The 21,522-nt window shown below is 42.3% G+C and overlaps 1 protein-coding gene across 3 annotated transcripts in view; it reads left to right on the top strand.

Annotated features, from left to right (window-relative positions):
• The first annotated feature begins 2,087 nt into the window (after window positions 1-2,087).
• Window positions 2,088-21,522, top strand: part of COLEC11 (collectin subfamily member 11) — a 30,930-nt gene continuing 11,495 nt past the window's right edge. The window contains exons 1-3 of one of the 3 annotated variants that reach the window (XM_044418638.1): window positions 2,088-2,334; window positions 6,843-6,992; window positions 12,514-12,585. In XM_044418638.1, the coding sequence (XP_044274573.1) occupies window positions 6,863-6,992; window positions 12,514-12,585 (202 nt within the window). In that variant the 5' untranslated portion in view covers window positions 2,088-2,334; window positions 6,843-6,862. Of the gene's footprint in view, window positions 2,335-5,599; window positions 6,151-6,842; window positions 6,993-12,513; window positions 12,586-21,522 lie in introns of those variants that run through there. The other 2 variants (XM_044418654.1, XM_044418645.1) reach the window with 2 other exon arrangements.

Genomic DNA, 21,522 nt, shown 5'->3' with positions numbered 1-21,522 from the left:
TATTGTTGATGAGGGCTGGATCAGGTAAATTCAGTTCTGATTAGTGGGAGATTCTAGTTAGGTGAGAAAGAGCAGCTGGAAAACAAAAGTTGACACTTCTGCAATCCATAGTGGATCCAATGGATCCACCCCCCCACCCCCAAGTAATGAACCTATAGGATTGCAGTCGAAGTTACCTTGTGCAGAGGGAAGACCTGCTAGTTGGTGGGTGGAGTTAAAAAAGACTAGGGGAAAACTGAGGAGAAAATGAATGCTAAGGTATGAATATTAAGCTCTTCTTTCTTTGGGATAACTATATATGGCTGATAAAGATCAGGGCAGGGAGCACGTGGCTGTGCTACCATTGGAGCCTGTCTTGAAATGTTGCTAGAGAAAGGTTATAAGAGGAGGCACGGAAAATCCAGATAAAGTGTCCTTGCAGCCAGAAATACAAGAAGAGGAGATCTGCAGAGTCAGAGAAAAACCGCCTATAAGCAAGTTAGGAATTGCATTTGGCTGGGATGGAGGTTTCAGGAATTTGGCCTGAGGTAAAAGAAATTATTGAGTCTCGTAATAGCATGGTGTCTCTTAGAGTCTTTAAGAATTACCACTAAGTTTTTGTTTTTGAAAAACCCCTTGCTCTCTTATGTACAGAGCGCCTCTCCCCAGTGCAGTCAATGTTCAACCTCTGGGTCCTCCCTCCAGTTGGGGTGCCTACTCCAAGGGATGCTTGGAGAGCGGTCCCTCATCTATAAAACTGGCGCCCCAGTTGTGGAACATGCTCCCCAGAGAGGTCTGCCTGGTGCCAACACTTTTATCTTTTCGGCATCAGGCGAAAACCTTTTTATTCTCCCAGTATTTTAATTCTTAATTTGTTTTAGTGGAGGGTTGACATTTTAATCATTGGATGCTGGGCAATTGTTGTTGTTGTTGTTTTGTTTTTGACTAATCTATTGTAAACTGTCCAGAGACTTTTAAGTATGGGACGGTATAGAAAAGTTTTAAATTAAATAAATAAATAAATAAAATGACCTTCCCACTGTGGCCTGCCTGGTGCCAACCTTGTCATCCTGGCAGCAGGTTAAAATCAGCTCCTATGCCACCGCTTTTAAATAGACACCTGGTGGTCCAGGGGCTTGAGGGAATTACCCGTTACAGGTGTTTCGTGTCATTTGTGCTATGCTTTAGCTGTTTTTAATTTTGTATGCTTCTTTTGCTAAGATCTTACGGTATTCTTACTGTATTTTATTGTATTCTTTTTATGGACTGTTGTTAACTGCCCAGATAGCTTTTGCTATGGGGTGGTAGAGAAATGGAATGAATGAATAATGGTAGATGGTGGCAGAGCCAGGGACAGTCATGGCCTTATATTGCACATTTTTTAATTTTTGGTTGGTAGCACCAGGAGGCCTGTTTCAAAAGAGTGACTTGCCCCATCCATTCTATAGCAGCCCAGTCCTGCAACAGATCTGTTTCCACAGCGGTGGACTGTGGGCTGGGGCTGACAACAACTCCTGTCAGCCCCAGATGGAAGGTGCAGATGTCTGCTTAGGTAGCCCATGATGCCTCTATGTAAAAGTCATTCTGCATATCATGCAAGATGAGCTACTAGTACTGAGGACTGCACCACTTCAGACTGTGTGCGTTACTGCTATATTTTGAAAGAAATAAACCCTCAACCTCTGTATGTAGTAAACAAACAATCACGTGAGCAGTGTGTTAAATCTACTGTGTTACTTTCTACAGGATTGCAGGGTGTGTGTTTGCTTTAAAGGAGCATTAACACCCTGATCTATCGTCTGAAGTTGTACAGGCCAGAATGGACCACCTTAGTGTGTGCTGTACAGAATGCCCCTTGATCATGAGTTAGATTTGAGAATAACTGTGGCTGCTGTGTAATTCTGAATATTCAAAGTGAAAAGTAAAGCAAGACAGCAGAACCTTTGCTCTAGTGGGAGCCTGTTTACGTTACTGCAGTGGGCCAGGCCTAAAACAGTTAACCGAGGGGTTCTCTCCATGGGAAGGAGAGTTGTGAACCGAGAGGCATTCTGCATTCCCAAAAAAGTGCATTGCCAAAAGAAGCAGCTTACATCATGGGTCGCTGTAGCGTTCCCACACATTTTGCTCCTAATTACTGTCCTGCTGGACAGCTGAGCTGTTTCAAACAGGAAGCTGTTTATAGATAACGTTTGCGACTGTTGGGTCTGATTTGCTGAATATTGGAGAGCAGGAGACAAGCCCGCTTCAAATTAAAAAGTATCAGACTTTTGTAAATAGTAGCAATGAAGTTCTTCTGTGCAGTGTCTTTCCAAGCAGAGGCTGGGCTACACGGCCTGTTTTCTCAGCAGTCATAAGGTAGGTGATGCTTCAAAACCTCAGGAGAACAGATGGAGGATGGGTCGTGTGCGGGCGCGTGAAATAGAAGAGTGAGTGGCAACAGCCAAACTTCAGGAAAGCGTTTTTGTTTTGTTTTGAAACGCACTTTGGAAAGATAGCATTTTATGTTCTGAACAGGCCATGGGATTCTTATGGAATTCAGTTCATGAAAAGTCAGCAAGTACTGGTATTTGATTGATTGGTATTTTGACCGTCAAATATTACAATGGATTTCAACTATTCTTCTTCTTCTTCTTCTTCCAGGGGAGTATATGGCCATATTTTCTAGCTTTGGTTTTAATTGTTTTAAAATAGCACAAATGTTGCAATAAGTTTTAACTGCTGTACGTTTTGCTCCAGCCAGTGGCAAAGTCTTTCCCAGCTTGGCTGAGGGATGCTGGGAGATATAGTCCAATCCTGGTGGGTGACTAGTTGGGGAAGGGTGCTTCAGAAAAGGTGAAGTTAGCACTGAGTGAATCAGGAATGAGAGGGAACAAAGGTGGGCTGCCCTTCCTTGTGGCAATTATTTATTCCTGACAACACAAGCATGAAAACCATATTCTTCCAAACTGTCTTCTCATGTTGCAAAGATAGTGACTTTGTTCCCCAAATTGCTGATCTACACACACATTTAGATTGGGGTGTCTGTGGGAAATAAAGGATAAGAAAACCACTGTGGTATGGTGGCTAGAGTGTTGGACTGGGGACCTGCAAGATCTGGGTTCTAGTCCCCACTAGTCATGAAGCTCACTAGGCGACTTTGGGCCAGTCACAATCTTTCAGCCTAATCCACCTCTGTTATTTTGAGGATAAGACTGAGGGGAGAAAGAAGTTTATGTAAGTCATCTTGGGTTCCTTGCAAGAGGAAGAAAGGCAGGATATAACTATCTTAAATAAATAATACAGATTATGCTAGGCTTCCTTACTGGTAATTGTGTGGTGGTTAGAAACACTGGATTTTAGCCAAGAAGAAAGGATGGAAATAGTTAAGTGGTATTGGAGAGGACTTGGGAGAAGGCATGGAGCAAAGTTGTGCGCATAGGTGCAAAAAGTGTGCAAACTGGAGGAACCACTGAGGTTTTCTAGGCAGGGATGGCACAACACCCCTCACCATGTCCTCTCTTCTCTATTTGCCTCCTGGGCATGATTCACAATGGCGGCAATATTCTCCCACAAGCCCCCTTCTATCTTGCTCCTCCCTACAATGGCAATGATGTTGGGTACCACCCAACCTCCCTCTGCTTTTCACCTCGTTGAAGCAGACAATAATGTTAGCAGTGGTGTCCTCTGCCCATTTTCCTCCTACTACTTCCTCTCCCTTGGTGAGGATGATGCTTGGAGTGGCGGTATCTGGCTGGCTCATTCCTCCTCTCCTCACTGCTGCTGGCTCTCCTCACTCTGGACATGCACAGCACAGCTTCTCTTCTCTAGGCTTCACCCTATTTTTCTGGGTGATGGTTGCTATCCTCCCCGCAATGGTGGTGGCGGCAGGCCTCTTTCCTTCACTTGAGGGTCATTCCTTAGAGCAAGGCAGGAAGATAGCCTTGCAAACTGCTTGCACTGTGGCAGCATAGGTAATCTCTAGATCATATCCATGCCAGTGCCTCACTCTAAAGAAGGACCCCTTCTTTAGGGGTCACAGTCCCCAAAGGGAATCACAGCCAAGGTTTCTGGAGACCTGCACTTGGCTGTTCTTTCTTCTGAGCAGCTGGTGTGGCATCTCAAAGAGTTTACCCATGCAATCTGCACTCAGAGGGGTCTCAAGGCATATCAGGTGGATGGTGCTCAGCCACTCTTGCCACAGCAGAAGAGCAGGCAGCACAGCTTCTGAAGTGCCAGGCAAGTTGTATTGCTCTGGCAGCAGAATCTGCCACCATTCAGAATCTTTCACGTGAAGCAGAGGATGCACCCCACTACATAGAAGGGCCAGTCCTATTTCTAGGAGCCAGACTTGAAGGAAGAAAAAGGTGGAACCATGAACATTACATGTTTCCATTACATGTTCCCTCTCAGTTCATTTCAGGCAATACTGAACGGAGAAGTTGTAGAACTCAAGCCAGCTAGAAAATAGTTTTTGGCTTGGAAACTTTCAGTACCAAGGGAGAAGCAGTCTATATTTTCCTATAGCCACATTTCTTACCAGCACTGCTCCTGCTCATTTTGCTGAGTGAAGCCGACCCTTGAAAGAGTTGTGTTCTTCTGAAAAGTCCTGCTTCAAATTAAGTCCTGCTTCTGAGAGAACCTACTGAAAAAAGGAAAAACATGGTGAGCCAAAATAAACAAAGAAAAAGAAAAGCCAAGTTGAAAATGGCAAACACGGAGGATGGAAGAAAATGTTGAAGGGTGGAAAGTGGACTAGTGGGAGAAAGAGGAAGGGAAAAAATAGAAAAGTTGAAGAGAATGGTAAATTGTAATGGGAGAAGGGAGAGACCTATGGGAATAAGAAAGATACTGGATATAGAAAGGATATAAATATTTGGATACAAGTTGAGTGGGAAAGGATAGGGATCATGAACAAGTTATGAGATGAAGAAAGGCTAAAGAGTGAAAGAACTGAGAAAAAACTGTGGTAGGGGGACAGAATGAAGGGTGATTTTGAAAAACTGTTTTGCTCGACTTTGAGATTGGCTGTTTTCACCTTAAATATACACGTGCAACTAAATACCACCCCACCCCATTCTCATTTGCCCATCATGCATGTGCACACATGCACATGCACTCAGAGCACAAATGGGATTAAAACATGTAAGAGCAGCAGAAACAACAGAGAAGAGGAAATTCTCCATATACAAACCAGGAGTGGAGAAACGGGACAGAAACACTCCTTCTAATTTTAAAGCAGAAATTATAGTGATTATATCAAATTATGTCAAACCTTTCCAGCCAGTGCTCAGCCTGGCAGATGCTCTCTTGGAGTAAAGAGCTGGGCCCTGTCCATATATTTAGATTACTTACATGTGGACAAAAGCATAGTTCCTGTGTGAGCAAGAGTTACCCAAATCGCCTCAGATACTGCACTCTCCTAACACCTAGCCCTTCTCTAGCAACTGTTGCTGATGGGAACTATGTGACAGACAGTGGCTGGATCCTGCAAATCCTATTTTTTAAAAACAGTTTTAAGCACAGGAGGAGGAAGTGGCTTCTTTCACTTTTCGGACTTCCAATTTCCTCTTACCAGATACAGTGTTTTAGCCATCAGTGGCTACTGAATACATGAAGTCTTACATCCATGGTGAGGAGTTATTAGTTGCAATATTCAGTAACTTGGTGGAAGGGTAATAGGTATCCATGCTACCAGTTCACATGAAATATTGTTTAAATGGGAGCACAAGATTAAATGACTTGATATATCCAGCCTTAAGTTCCAGTCTTGAAACTTGTTCCAGTGCCAGAGTGGATGCCTTAAAGCAAGGGAAAGCTGGCATCACTGCAGTGCTTGCATGCAGTGCTGTCCCTGGAAATCTGGAATTTGCAAGGTTGAGTTCCAGAAAATGAGGTTGTGGTAGCTTTGAGATTTTATAAATCATAGAATAGCTGGGTCAGAAGGGGCCAGGAAGGCTTTCGGGTCCAACCCCCTGCTGGTGCAAGACGCCTGTTAGACCAGCCCACTCAGATAACTCTAATTTGTCATCCTGTCAAGCAATGCTCAGGAATGTTATATGCTAGCTAAATGCCCATACATTTTGACAGGAGCATGCAGCAAGGAGAGCTGGTAATCCATCTCCTCCTTTGACCCACAGAGCTTAGTAGAGGCCACCCAGAACGGGTCGGCTCTTCCTCCTATTCCCTCTGTGGGTATGTACATTCTAGCACACCTTCTCATAGCACCCCAGGTTATGGGCTCTTCTTTAACATTTTTAAATTAGGAAAATCTTGAGAGCTCTCCCTTTTTACAGTAAGAACAGCAGTGAACAAGCAGACTTATTCGCTCTTTCATTACTTTTTTTTCTCATGCATCTATGTTTGGGATCTTTCTTCCCCCCTAACTGACCTCTCTCCATGGTTTTGAAAATGAATGCTTGGCCTCCCTAGGGGTACCAAGAACTGCTTTCTCCCACCATATGCATTGATTGGGCCTGGAGACTGACTGCCAACTTCATCCTCCCAAATCAGTCTGGGTTAGAGGAGGCTATGTGCCTGTTTTGTCTTGATTGAGAGACCCTTTTGTGCTGTTCACTTCCCTGGGGACCTTTAGATCTCTGACCTTTCCCTTAAATTTTCTTTGATCTGTTAGTCTGAACTCCTTCCTGCACTGAGGACTAGTTGGATCACTCGGCAGCTTTGGAAGGATATATCTTGCAAAATGGCTGCAACATGCTATGGAATTCTCATTTTTATGTTTGTACGGTCACAACACACTTATTATATTTATATGCTGCCAAGGTAGGAAGCACTTGACCATTCCATTCATAGAGTACTGTAAACTCTTTGGAATTGTTGGATGCCTTTGGAATTCTTATGAACTCTTTATTCATTCTTTCCTATAGGAGTAAGGGACAAACCCATTATGAAGAGTGATCTGGTTTTCTTTGTCTCTGTAATTAGCCTTGCCTTCCTGTCTTTGCCAAGATCTGGATATGCTCAGCATATTGCAGAAGAATCCTGCTCTGTTCAGATTCTGGTTCCAGGCCTCAAAGGTAATGGGCATATCTTTCCCAATTGTCAGTCATGTCCTCCCCTTTCCATCCCTTTGCCATAGTGGCTCTCTAGCAATTGTTAGATGTTTTGTATTTTGAAAATTGCATATGCAAACTTGTCTTTCTAAGGGTGCAATACTACGATATTTCAACAGAAAAAATCTTAACCTTTCAATGTTTCCCAGCCAGCATTTTGGGAGCTGTACCAACTTTTTCTGCCTGAACATACACTGTATTGCACCTTAAAGCTTTGTTGGTATTATTTATTCACTGTATTTGTAAAGTATCTTTTTATTCCAGGCAGGGTTTTCAGGCTCATGGTTGTGGAGAAATGAACATGGGGGCAGCCAGGGCTGGGCTTGGGGCCAAGGTCCAGTACCCTACAGTCTGGGGAAGTGAGGGGGAACAGGTGCAGAAGGAAATTTCAGTGTATTCCTTTAGTCATGCCACTTTGATTTAACTGAATCTAAAATGCAAAACTATACATGTTCACTGTATATCCTCATCAATATCCAGTTTTATTGTTGCTCTAATATGACAGAAATGTAGAAACAGTTTTAAAACATGGAATGGCAGCTGCAGGGCATAGGAAAGAAATTTTAGCCATTTGCTTCACATTACAGCGTCATGCGAGGTCCTTACTCCCCCAAGAGAGCTGCAGTCTGGTTCAAATATTATTTTGCCCCACCACTGGCAACAAACAGCTGGAAGTATTGGCAGGATCGCAAAGAGCTTTGGGTGGTACTCAGATATGATTGCCCAGAGTTCTTGGTACACAACCACCCACTAAGCCTTACATCTATCCCTCTGACCTACTTGCACCTTGGCTCCAATTTTTCAACCTTGCCTGCTCCCCTGATCCTTGAACCTAGGCAAAAATTAAAAGCTGTAAGGCCCCACCCCCATGTACTGTAGCAAAGAAAATTAACAAGCATTTGAAATCTGTAAAATACCGAATGCAGCATTTGGAGGCAGTTTGCACAGGCTTATATGCATACTGGTTGGCTTGCTGACTGTTCTAGCATTCCAGTATTTTGTATTACCTTATTTCTTATGAAAGGGTTAGATTTAAAAAATACCTTAACTATCTTTTTGAGATAGATTTCTCATTTTGGCCACCCCTGCTAAGCTATTAAGTTTGCTGCTGTCAACAGATTCTGGACTAGGTCTCCTGTTATTCAGGGTTGTCCATCAGCCAGGAGAAAGAGAAGGCTTTTACCTTGCACTCAGCTATTTTATATCAATAGCTTGATGTTCATAAACCATCAGGTGAAATTCATAATATTTGTAGATCGAAATGCTGTTAAAGGCACAACTACAATCATCTGTAAGCTGGCAGTCTTCATTATTGTACACAGCAAAAAATAAAAATCAAACATCCTTTTGTGTTTACAGTCTGGGCACCTGCAGAATGTCATGTTTCTTTAAGGAAGAGAAACTGCTTGGCTTCGTTCTCTCTAGGGTTAGTCCTAGACTACCACCCATGGCTTGCCCCCTCAGTGTTGGAATATTTTGTGGGGCCGTTATGCCTGAGAATTCTGCCTCTGACCTTGAGATCACTAAACTTGAAAGAGAAATATTAAAGGAACTACTGTAAGAAAGTGGGATTAATTGAAATGTGTGACACCAGGTCTTATGCCTGAATAAGGAGTACAGCTGAGTGATTTTGTCACTAGCTGTAACTGGTGTTACAGTAATTGTTAAATATTCATGTGTTGGTATCCCAGCAAATGCAGATTGAATTTTGGTTATTAATTTATGCATAGGATATCATGTTTGCATACTGTTTTTAATAGTTGTTGCCTAAGGTTGTTTGTCATCTACTCTGTTGCAGAACCACTGCCTTCTGTATCTATCCCATGCATGGGATGAAGTAGATGAATGCAAATATAAGCTTATATCATAATAAAGCACTGTATCTTTATGATGTTCCTGATGTATTTTACTGGGGCATTTACAGAGAAGGTTATAATCTAGCACTTGATCTGTGGGTGACTTGCAGTACGTCACCAAGGATTTACATTTCCCAGTTTTCCCAGTAGCAGCGAATGAACTTGCTGAAAGTAGCAAACAAAAAAATATTAGGGAAAACCCAGAAATGGATTTCTCTGTATGAAAGGACCACAAACTTAAAAGTTCTGGAATGGGGGCAGGGGAAGAAAACCCTTGGATTGAGATGCACTTGAGAGCTGGCCTGTTCCTTAAGTCTGAAGTTTATAGAATCCCACTTTTTTCCTTCCCTAAAGCATTATTCTGTGCTTCGCTCCAGCTGGTGGCTCTTGAGATTCAAGCAAAATACAAACTAGATTCCTCAAGCTCAAAATCATTCCATCTCAGTCATTATGCATCTCTGTTTCTCAAGCCCGTATGGCTTTTGTGCCATCATATGAACTCACCCTGAAGTGTATTGGGAATCAAAGTCTGAGTTGTAAAGCGTTCTGCTTGAGAGCCACCCCTCTGTATGAACATGGGGCATGCATGAGAGGGGAGGCATGACTCTGAGCATGCTGTCTTTCTGTTGCAGAATGCCTCTTCCTAAGCCAAAGAGGCGATTACTGCCTCATGTGCTCTCATCTTCCCTGTGGGTGAAATTTTCCAAAAGACATGTCCAAGCATGGCAGAATGTGTTTAGTCAAATAAGAAAAAAGGCAGTTTAGAAGAAGAAATGGAGAACTGTGTTGAATTGGAGCCCAGTGTCTTATAACTAGATTTAATACAGGGCAACCTTATGTAAAGGAATCGTCTGTTGGTTTGAGCACACTTGGCAGATGGGGGCCTTCCTCTTGCTTGGTAATGTTTGCTTTGCCTTTGGGGAGTTAGATTCCTTGTTTGTAAAATTGAAACATAACACAACAGCTAGATAAACCATACCAGCTCATGCAGTCAAATGTTTTGTAGAACAACAAATACTTAACAGTTTGTGTAAAATGTGTTTAGAATAAGGCACACAAATACTAAGGATTGTGTTTTTTACCAGGTACAAGCCTTTAGAGTTTAATGAGTTCCAACAATAACCTTTTTATCGAGTAATCAGGAACACACACATATATATAAAAGGGAAAAAATGGAAACCTGAAGGGAAAAAATCCCAAATATGTTCATGCTTCCACATATCCTGTCTAATTAGAAGCTATAATCATAATAGTGAGGGAGATTGTTGAGGAAATTCAGTGAAGCATAAAATGACCTGCAAAGGCCGCAGCTAATGCAAAATCTCTAAAAAGCCATCAGTGCCTGATCTGTTGGGGGGCGGTGGCTGACTAGCTTAGGAGAGCGCTAATGAGAAATGGATCCTTCCTTCTGTCGGCTAGAATCTGGCATGTATCCTCCACTTCTGTGCAGACTTGAGACACAGTACTTTGGAGCAGTCATATTTCTTCTTCCGAGGGGCTGTCAGGGAGGTGCCTTTGACAGTGCCACACAGATTAACGGAGGCACCTCACATCTACCTTAAACCTAACCCTAACCTAACTGAGGCTTTATTCACACAAAAGCAGTCAGCAATGCATATTCCTACTGGGACTGTTGCCAAGGGCATGCTTTACTTCTGTGCTATTCACATATGTCTTTTCATACAGCAGTGCTTTTCTGCATATTTTCCTCCATAAGAAGGTATGCGTCAGTTGAGGTCATTCCAGAGTTCTTCACTGCTTTACTTTGTAGCATGTTTATTTTATTTCATGGTTAATGCTTTAGGATATAGCAGCCTTTCCCAGCCTGGTGTCCTCCAGATGCTTGGGGCTTTAACCCTCCTCAGACCCAATCGGCATGGCTGATGGAGTCAGGCATTCTGGGAGTTTTAGTCCAAAACATCTGGAGGTCACCAGGTCAGGGAAGACTAGACCATGGCCTGTGTCTCTGATGTCATGACAGCATGTGAGTTCAAAAAATAATGATACAAGGGAGACTATGAGTAAATGGAGATAGTCTCTTACAAGATTTCCTAATTACAGACTTAATGTCTAGGTGAATTAATGTATGTTCTGTGGTCATATGGTTTAGTGGTATTGCTAATCTCTAGAAAGACAAGACTGGAAGAAAGAGTAGCTTGTTTTCTGAAACCAAACATTCTGCATCCTGTTTTCTATGACCTCCTGCCCTTCTCAACAACTCAATCAGGTTGTGACAAAGGTGGCTGCCTCAGACATATATTCCCTCCTCACTGCTCATCGCATTTCCCAAATGGCTGTAGGTTATAAATTGGAACAACCAATTGTTGAAAGTAAATATTAATAGTGTCTAATGGCATTTAATTTACTACATATGGTATTTCCTCTTATTATATATTGATTCCCTCAGTGTAGAATCCCAGATTGTGATCTATTTGAGGGCAAGGGTTGCATGCAATATTTCAAGTGTAAACAGCACAGTATACACTGCAAGTAAATGGCTAGTGGGATGGAGGACAATGCTCTCTTCTTTAATGTGAATTTCATGTATTTTGTCTGTGTTTACACAGCCACCTCATCTTTTGAGCTTCACAATCTATATATTTTCAGAAACAGGAGTGAGATTTTCTCCAGAATGAAGGTAATAGTAAAGAGGTACAGTAAAGCAGCTAGAAGTAATCTGTATGTGCATCTAAGTGAAAATTCTGTTCACATCTCCACTGAGATTTTAGCACTAGTCTCATAGATTTTATAAGATTGAAGTCTTGCATATTGAAAGACTTCAAGTCTTGCATATTGAAAGCCCAAACCACCCATATCTTGTATCCGCTTAATGTTCTTCCCTTAGCCCTGCCTCTCTAATTCATCCTCTAGCATTATCAAACGGAATTCAGCATGCAGAAGTTCTCAGGTTCAGTCCTCAGCTTCCTTGGGTAGAGCTAGGAAAAAATCCTGTCAGAAACCTTGGAGAGTCACTGCCAGCCAGTGACTGGGTTCAGACAGCTTGATAACCTATATTCTGCTGTGGGTTGTTTTTGAAACATCTGTTATCATGTTGTCTGAACTCAAATGTGTTAACAAGCCATGGTTTGTTAACCATGAAAACCCATGATTTGGTGTTGGGTTGTTCATCATGGTTTGTTATCTTGGCTGACAGCAGGTTGACCCACTTTTCAGCAACAGCCCACAGTTCAGTGACAACTCAAGGTTAGGGTTAGGGCCATCCTGTTGTCTGAACCCAGTCAGTGTGTTGAGAGTGCTGGGCTAGATGAACCTCTGTTTGGATTCAGGATGACAACTTCCTATGGACTTAATGTAAAGTTCTTAGGATAGAAGAGACCTTTTATCATTGCACCTTTCCTCTGCTGCTGTAGAAGACTTCTTTCTTCCTGTTTCTGAACTCTTGAAGGATGATTCAGCTCAAAAGCTGAGATTGCTGTACAAACCCAAGGTAACAGAGACACCTGCTAAGCCAGGCTCTTTTTATATTTAGAAACAGGCGTACACACACACTATGTCAGGACAGAGCAAATGAAATTGGTAATATTAATTGTAATTTCCATTGCACATCAAGACGCTTGCTTCTCTTGGGAATTCAGCATGTTTTATTTCCTTTTTACTGAATAATATAGGGGAAGCTGGAGAAAAGGGGGAGAAAGGTGCCCCAGGCCGCCCAGGGCGAGTTGGACCTCCAGGAGAAAAAGGTAGGTTTCTTTAAGGAGATTATTCTTTAACAAGCAGTATCACTTTGCATTTCCTAGTGATGTGTAGAGGCTAATCTTGCAATAAACTGTTTAGCAGTATTTTTCTGAATATGTTTTCCTACTGTAGCACAGAAGTAGGGTTGTAGTCCTATCAGGTCCAACCAATTTCAAGACCTTGGTTTTTGGCAGTAGTGTTTTTTTGAGCATAGCATGTTTGGGTTGATTTGAGATTGGCAATGGAGGATATTAAAATACCTAAGCATTTCGATATCATGTTTTCTTAGTGACTAGAAGTAGGAAGTTGTGTTATAAACATATGCAGAAGAGGAGAGGAATGGAGAGAAAGATAGGTCTGAATTTTTTAAACCTTCCATGTCTTTCTGTTTAAGGTTTTGGCAGGCAGCTCCATAGCATCCTATCTATTGTGTCATCTATATCTTTTTCTCCAATGGCTAAAAATGGAATGATTAAATCACACTGAGGGCCAAAAGAAACATTATTTTCATTTTTACTCTTCGGGGACAAATCTGAATAAAATCTGGATCCTAGTGTAGAAAGTTGGGGGACTTGAACCCTTTCCCTGCCACTATGGCCTGATCCAGTTGGGAGCAATTCCACCTGCAATTTTTGCTGCAAAATAGCAATCCCTTTGGCCCACAGTTGATACTTGAGGGACACCAAAGGGTGGTAGTAGTTCCATGCTGAAAGGTACTCATCCAAAAGTACTAACAAGGGCACCCCAGGAGAACAAGAAACCATTTAACCATCTGCTAAGGCCCAAGGCTAGTTCTTGCAGTTTTAAGAACGGGCATGCCTGCTTTGCCACCTTTCAAGGCATGGCTAGGTAATCACTAGGTGAAAATGGAGTGGTAGATGAGGTGGACCTTGGGTTTACTTGATCAGGGCTTGATATTCTTAAGCAAATTGTGTGGTAGACAGTCCTGAGATTCAGAGTGAGGGGATTTAATACCACTCTTATTTAAACATTTGTAATAGTGGTTTAATATAGCTAGAAAGCAAGCAGGAATGATGGGAAAAACAGGAAGCTTGAAAGGAGTATAGAAGAGAAGGGGGAAGATCTATGAGTAGAGGCACTGGAACAGCGTGAGCTTGGGGAAAATAAGAAGTAAAAGGGAGTCAAAAGGAAGTATCCAATATAGTCCTACATAGAGTTGACCCAATGAACAGAGAAGTTGGAGTTGGCACATGCCACCCACATGGCTCATATTTTTGGTCATGTTTTCATAAATATTGTCACCGTTTGAACTATGTTTTGCTAATGATAAAGCACACAGACACAATGCATGAATAAAAGTGGCAGTGTAAGTGCATCAGGAAGGGCTGTGCACCATTCAAAGACGGGGGTACAGAGGGGACATGTTCCAGCCTTTGATTATATGAAGTTCTTCTCATATATGCTTAGATTCCTAAGCTGTAACAGAGACTGGGACAGTTCATGTGTTTCAAAGAGCCTTCAAATAACCCTCAAACAATCCATGGGTTATTTGAGAGTTGTTTTACCCTCAAACAACCCCTGCCACCTGCATTTGCAGAACATGTGGACACCATGCAAAAATTGCAACAGACCTTTGTGTAAATTAAGCCGTGATGGGTTGTTGTGTCATCAGATCCAGATCACTACTTGGAAGTTTCCTTCAAAACCTCATCGGGTATATCTTTGCCCTCCACCTGTGGATTCCTCAGAAAAGGTGTGGAAAACCTGTCGTCTTCTAGATACTTAACTGCAACTCCTACCACCCTCAGCTGTTGGCCATTAATGGGAGTTGGCATTCAATAATGGCTGGAGGGCCCTATGTGTCTCCACATCTTCCTGTTATGAGCAGAATGCTGGATGAGATGTTCCTCTGCTTAGAGCCAGCAGGATCTTGCTTGATGTTCTTTCTTGAATGTCACAGCCAGCCTTTTCCAGCCTGGTATTCTCCAAATGTTTGAGTATCACTGCCATTATTCTTAATCACTGGCCATGTTGGGTAGACCTGATGGAAGTTGCAGCATGACACATCTGAGGGGTACCACGTTGGGGTGAGGAAAGGTGTTTTTCACATTAATGTTGTACTATTTTTCTGTATTTTTCGACACTACTATTTGGAGTTTGGGAGGTTTCCCTAAGTTCAGTATGACAAAGAGAGGAGAAAAGTAATTCCTCTGCTTTTCTGGCAACATTTTATGTTTACTGTGACACTTTGGGATTACAAGCATTTCTGTAATTCCTTTTGCGTCAGCTTGTAAATTCTAAAGTACTCTGCCTTTTTGTATTATTTGAAAAAAAAAAACATAAGAGAGGCCATTCTCATTGTAAACCAAGAAAGGAAAATCTTAGGAGAAAACCATTGTACACTAGAAACCTATTAATCTGAGGCTTTTTCATTGATTCTGCTCTTGGAATTTGAACACTGGGAGCTCTTATTTGAGAGACGCCTAGGAGCAGCTATTTAAAAAACAAAGAAATACTAAATATGGTTGCAGAGAACTAGGAGGGTTTTTAAAAAAGAACAAACAAGCAGTGTAATAAACAAACATCTCACCATGGCAACAGCAGATATTTTTGCAGAAACAAAACCCTGAAACTATTTCAGGTCAAGGTTTGTGGGCGTCTGAGGTTTCTGCCCCCCACTGTTGGGAGGCCTGAGTGGGCTCACCTTGGTACAGTATCAATACTCCAAGCAGTACTAACTGGCTGAGTCTGGCCATGCTGCATTTCTCACAGTGCCATAGAACAATTTAGGTCACGGACATTGACTAAAGTGTAAATCCTGGGTAGGTCTAGCTGCTTGCTGTGTTAGACCAGAAAAGAAAAGGGTGGGTGGCCCAGGGCCTCATTAAGATTTTGTGGTACTCTCCACCATTCAAATATTTTTCAGTTATCAGACCAAAAGCTTCACATGGTCTGCTGAGATAAATGGGTTTGGACTGTAGTGTAATACTTTCTGGTCCATTGCCTTAGAACAGGAATGCGTAACCTGTGCCCCTCCCAGGATCTTATGTGCAAGCCACTTACACGCTGCTGAATTCTCAGCTCAGCAAACACTGCAGCATTCACAAAGCCACCTACCATTTTTCTTTCTTGCTTCTAAAAGAAGAAAAATGCACATGCTTCTTTAGAGCCTCTTGGCCATGTGAAAAAGAACAGGCTGTTCTGACTGGGAAAATGGGATGTGGCTAGAGCTGAGGGGATGAGGCATAGTTATAGTTCTTTCCACTGCATCTGCGCTCTTCACACTGGAAGGAAATGCATGGAGATGCAACAGTTTCCTGCTGTTAGGACTGGAGAGGAAAGCAGATGATTATTTCCCTTGCTCAGTCCACTGAATAAGCAAAAAGGGCGGAGAAGAAGATCTGTGCTCACCACTGTATTGTCTGTCTTCAGAGACTGAAGGTGAGAACAGCCAATGCTTTGTGCCTCCCCATGTCTAGCCGCTGGACCACTGGATGGGTAATACCGAGGCAAGGTTAGAGGTCCGATGTGTAAGGAGCATGGAAGAGTGGAAGGCAGCCTTACGTTTCAGTCCTTGGAGAGCATTCTCCGTCTTTCCAGGATGTATGCTAATCAGTGGCAGATCACGGCAAATAATAAGGATGGTTTAGCATACATCTGGCATATAAACACAGTGATGGTAATAGCTATTACAAACACATTCATATAGTTGAAGGCCCCCAGTATTATTTCATTAAAAGTGGAACCTTTCCTTGCTTCTTCAGTTTCTTCCTACATTCATTTTTCCCCTCAGTTTTTTTCACAGATCATTCACATTGTCTATATAATAAGCTTTTTGGGCCCCCAGAATTCTATATTCTTACTGGGTCATCCTGGCTCCAGAGCTTTATTTCCACACAATAGATAAGGTAAAAGGTTGGGCTCTGGTTGACAAGAGGAGGTCCTGCTGCTTCTGCTTATCCTACTAGATCATTTTGGTAAGTAGCAGCAGTAAGTGCTTCAGTAAACAAGGGGATTTTGGGGACTGATGCTCCACCTATGTTTATGTGGAAACATGTTGTTGTTAACATGTCTTCATGTTGTCTCTGACCTATGGCAATCCTGTGAATGAATGCCCTCCAAAACATCCTGTCCTTGATAGCCCTACTTTGCTCTTGTAAACAACTATCATCATATTCCTTGGAAAATAAGTCAAGGATTCTTCAGAAAATGGTTGTAGACTGTGCTAATAACAGAATCAAAGGAAATAATGTGCTGGAATAAACATTACAGCATGTTCAGAGGAAGGGCTGTTTCACACACCTAAAATGTAGATTGTTACATGTGATGAAGACACACACTGGCTTTTTCTTCACCTATTTGTGCAGTGTACATACTAGGAAGCCATAAGAAATTGTAGCCACCCATTTAGTTTGCCAGTAGCAAGAAACACAGATGTGGAGTTCTTGCATCTGGCTAACTACACAAGGATTACATGTGCTTGCATATACAGAAATGGTTTCTGTGCAGGAAATTTTATAATGTGTGAAGAACTACTACCCTGTAGACTCATAGTACATGAAATTATGCCCAAGGGGATACAGGAAGAAAGTCCTATGAAATATGGGACTTTGCTTTGACATAAGAGACTCAGTTCTTTTGTCAGGATTGGAATATAGGGATGTTTGCTGGAATGGAAGGGTCAGTATGTAACAAAGACAGGACAATAAGTAGTTGTGTTTCCTGGATTCTGAGATAAGTGAAACAGTTTGTGAGGAGGGCACATGAACTTCCTTCTGCTGGCAGCTATTGATAAATGTCCTGTGCCACATGATGTTTATGGGAAAGGGCATTAACTCACAGGGAGTAAATTAATTGTGTTTATATGTAATGTTGTATTTATGGGCTATATGTGTGCCTGTTTAATTTCTGATGCAGCTGCCTGAAACAACATATTAAAGACTGCTAGGGGAGGTCCAGGGGATCATACTTCTCATGTACTTCTTTCCTCCATTTTCAATTGCTCTTTAATTGATCCTGTTCTTGATCAGGCAGCCCATTTTGCTTTTCTCCTTTCAATTTCTTCTAAGGAATGCTGCAGCACTGGCCATCTTTAGGGGATACTGTGGTTCCCAATACGGTATCTCCTTGGCCTGGCAAGGATCCTCTGTTGATTTATTGAGGAGTGAAGACCACATTGATGTGACTGTGATGAGAAATTTTCCATGAACAAGATTTCTTTCTGTTTAAATACAGCATCCAGATGCTGACAACCAGCAATGAAAGTCTCCACTGTATTTCACTGTAGTATTAACAATAAAAAAAATGTTTACCTCTTAAAAGAGGTAACGAAAACCTCTTTTAAGACAGCCTAATGTATTGTGTTGAATGAGAGAGAGAGCATTGGTTTCATGACTGGAGACAGGGCTGGTGTCAGCTTGTTGGGATCCTCAGGCAACTGCTAAGCAGAGGCCCACTGCCAATCTTCTGAGCTTCTTAGCCTTGCTGTTTGGCTACTCTTCCCTGTACACCTTCCAAGAGGGAGGAAATGAGAAGATGAGAGTTGACCTTGCTTGCTGCAAGAAACGATAATTGACAAGCCAGCCAGGCCAAAATTTGTGAGCAGAGGTTTAAAGGTTAGTCTTTTGCCTCTTTCTGCAGATATGGAGGTATATCTACAACAGTCTTCCCCAACCTGGCAGCCGCCAGATGTGTTGGATTGCAACTCCCACGATCACTGGCCAGCATTTATTGGTTCAAGTCGATGGGACTTGTACTTTGTGGAGTGCCAGGCTGGGAAGTCTGATCTAAACTCATTCTTTCTCCCTGGAGATTGCAGAGACATCTGATCTCACCAAAGTCACAAATGCCTGAGTGACATCCCATTTGGACTATGTAACATGCTGAATGTGAGGCTGCCTTTGAAAGCTGTTCCAAAACTTCACCTAGTCCAGAATGCTGTGGCCAGACTTTTGATGGAGTGGCTTATAGGGAGCACACAACTCCTTTGTTGCAAAGTTTCACTAGAAACCAGCCTGTTTGGCAGAACAGGCACTGATTGTAACCTATAAAGTGCTATATGGCTTTGGGGCCAAGCTACATGAAAGATAAGCTTCCTGATAATTAAGATCCTCAGAAAAGTCTGCCTTTTCAAGACCATTGTTTTCAGAGGCATGTTTGGTGATGTCATGAAAAAGGGCCTTATTGGTGTCCGTTCCTCTCTGGCTATGGAACTTCCTGTTGATGGAGGCTAAACTATTTTTGCTATCCTTCCACTGGCAGGGAAAGAGCCCTTCATTCAAGCCAGCTTTTGGTGTGCAAGCACATCTGTTGAGCTGGATGCTCTTTTTATTCTGGTGTTTTGTAGTTAGTAGCTTCAGCTCTTTTGTTCATGGTTCTGGGAGCACCTATTCCTAGGTGTCAGGAGTGTAGGTTGCTTCAGGAGTTGTTTTCTGTGTTCAAGGACTGTGTGGTAGAACCCAAAGAATTCATCATACTTCAAGAACCCACAGGGTCAGTCAAATAATATCTTGATTAAGACTTATGACATTTCAGAATGCAAGATGCAAACATTCAAGTTGCACAGCACAGCTCTTCAGGGAAATTGTTTCCCTACAGAGTTAGGGCAGGTAATCATCTATCTGATTTTCTGTGCATGGCCATGAGCTGGTGTCCCATGGTGTCAGCTGATGAGTCTGCTATTTATGTCACCTGCTCCAAGAAGTTTGCTATATGCAGGACTGGCCCACTACATTTTGATGTTTGAGACAAAGGGCAGGTGGGCACCCCAGCCAGTCCATGTACAATCATTGCCTGGTCTGGCAGCTGATTTTTTCTGCAGTGCAGGCAATGGGTCAGTATCTTCCACTACACTGGTAAGAAACAGGCAATTCAATGTTTTGGAGCCTAAGGGCAAGAAGGGGACAGGCTCACAACACAGAAGCAGTAGCTTGGAAGCTCTTCTGTCTTTTCAGGAGTTTTACAGTGCAATCTTATACACATCTATTGAGAATGAAGTCCTAGTGAGCTCACTGGGATTCACTCCAAATGAGTATCACGTTGCTTTCCCAAGCCCAGGTTATCCTAGGCAAATTAACTCTGTTTTCCAGCACCTGCCATCTGAAGCAACCACCTAAATTTGCCTAATAAGGCCCCAGTTGTGTGTCATTCCCACATTAATAAAGAGTGTGTGACAGCCTCAGCTATGCTCTTTAAAAGTTGTTTCAAAATGTGTACTGGAACTTATTAAGAGGCATAAGCAGGTTTTCCTGTTTCAATGGCAATGTCATGCAACATTTTGCAGAAGAATTGTGACAAAGTGAGTCAGTTAAAATTTGGCTAGCTGGGCCCTTTTTAAGAAATAAAAAATATGTACAATATAGTGCAATAGACATTGGAAGCAATATGTCCTTTTATCATCTGCCAGGCAAGGCAATGGCTTTTCCTCTTCTGCTTCTTCCATCCCTTCCATCCCTTCCAAAACACTCCCACTCTCCTGGTCAGCCTGGCAACTTGTGGACAGCAACCATGAGATCGCTGTGCTCCCACTTTGGTTTCCTAAAACTCCCATCTCCGCTGTTGCAAGGTCCCCTTCCCCAGAATCCTGGTCATGGGATGTCTGCCAAGAATGGCTGTTGGCTCCACTCGCTGCATTCTGGGTGTTTCAATCAACCGCCAAGCCTTGTTCCAGTCCTTTGATTGCACTGTCCTCCTGCTTGTTCATCTCCACAAGGATTCTCCCTGGAGCACCAGCGAGAAACATAAGATCTGGAATTCCTCTGGAGTACGTATCAGCTGACTTGTCAGGGGAGCCAATCGTTGCCACATCCAGCTGGAAACTTTTGACCATGTGGAATCTCCTTAGGCTTTCTGTATAAACTGGACTAGCTATAGCGTGCTCCTAGTCTCTGGCTGCCAGGGTGCGTGCTTTAACAGAATGGCATCTACTTAATTTACTTAAGATAACAATTTGTGGTTTTCATTCTTCAGCTTCATTTAGGTGCTACATTCTAAAGAATAATAGCATTTCCTAAAGTCACATTCAGAGAATGAATCTAACCTCTTTCAACAAATTTGGGTGCATACATAATAAGAAGCCTGGGCAAATAATGAAAAAGACAGCCAGATGCTGAAGTGTTGTTGACAATATTTATATCTGATTTGTGCTATAATGTGTGTATTTATCTTTTATTCATTAAAAATTGCTGAGGCAGCCAATTTTTAAGTGGCTCATTTTGCCACCGTTCTGGTATAAAGTGCTATCTAGCATTGCTATTAAAACTGAAAAAATGTCTTGGTTCCTGCTGTGAGGTTCCAATAGTTATTATGCGAAATCTTCTTGAGTGCATAGCTGAGGCTATTGTGCACTTCTCATTAATACAGGCTTCAAATATATGTGGTGGGGGGCATGGGGGAGATGATCTTTAAGCTGTGCTGCTTGCAACCTGCATAGCACAATCTAGACCTGGAAGCTACAATCTCAGATGTGTTTTGTGAGGGCATGACCTATCCATTTCATAAGGGCTTAAGTAAATGCAAACCTTTGGCAACTGTGTTCTCAGGCTCTATTTCTCTTACATTGCATTATCCTGATTCTAATGTGTTATGTCTCAACCTTTGATATGTTACTTAAGCTTTGTTTAAACTCATGTTTAAACCCATACCCATTATTAGAGATGTCCACAGAATACTTTTTTTCCTTAGATTACCATTTCTCTGCTCTCCTAAAAGTGTTCTTATTTTTAATTTATACTTTTTGATGCAGATGTAAAACTGCTTCCCTGAAAACCATGGTTTGCAATTGGGAATCATCATCTTGAAATACAGCTTTGTTCCCCTTTTGACCTCTCATTCCTAGTGTGAATTCTTTGAACCCTGCCCCTTTTACAAGCTATGGTTTAGCTCAGCCTTCCTTGCACTTGATGCATACTAGTGCATGTAGCCTGTTTGCTCCCACTTTGCTTCCCTTACCTTCACAAATATTGTTAAAACAAGCCAGGAAA

This window comes from Varanus komodoensis, unplaced genomic scaffold, assembly GCF_004798865.1.
Source record: "Varanus komodoensis strain SLA01 unplaced genomic scaffold, ASM479886v1 scaffold10, whole genome shotgun sequence".
Classification (NCBI taxonomy): domain Eukaryota; kingdom Metazoa; phylum Chordata; class Lepidosauria; order Squamata; family Varanidae; genus Varanus; species Varanus komodoensis.
Note: the sequence above shows the minus strand (reverse complement) of the source record. Positions and strands in the feature narration are given on the sequence as shown.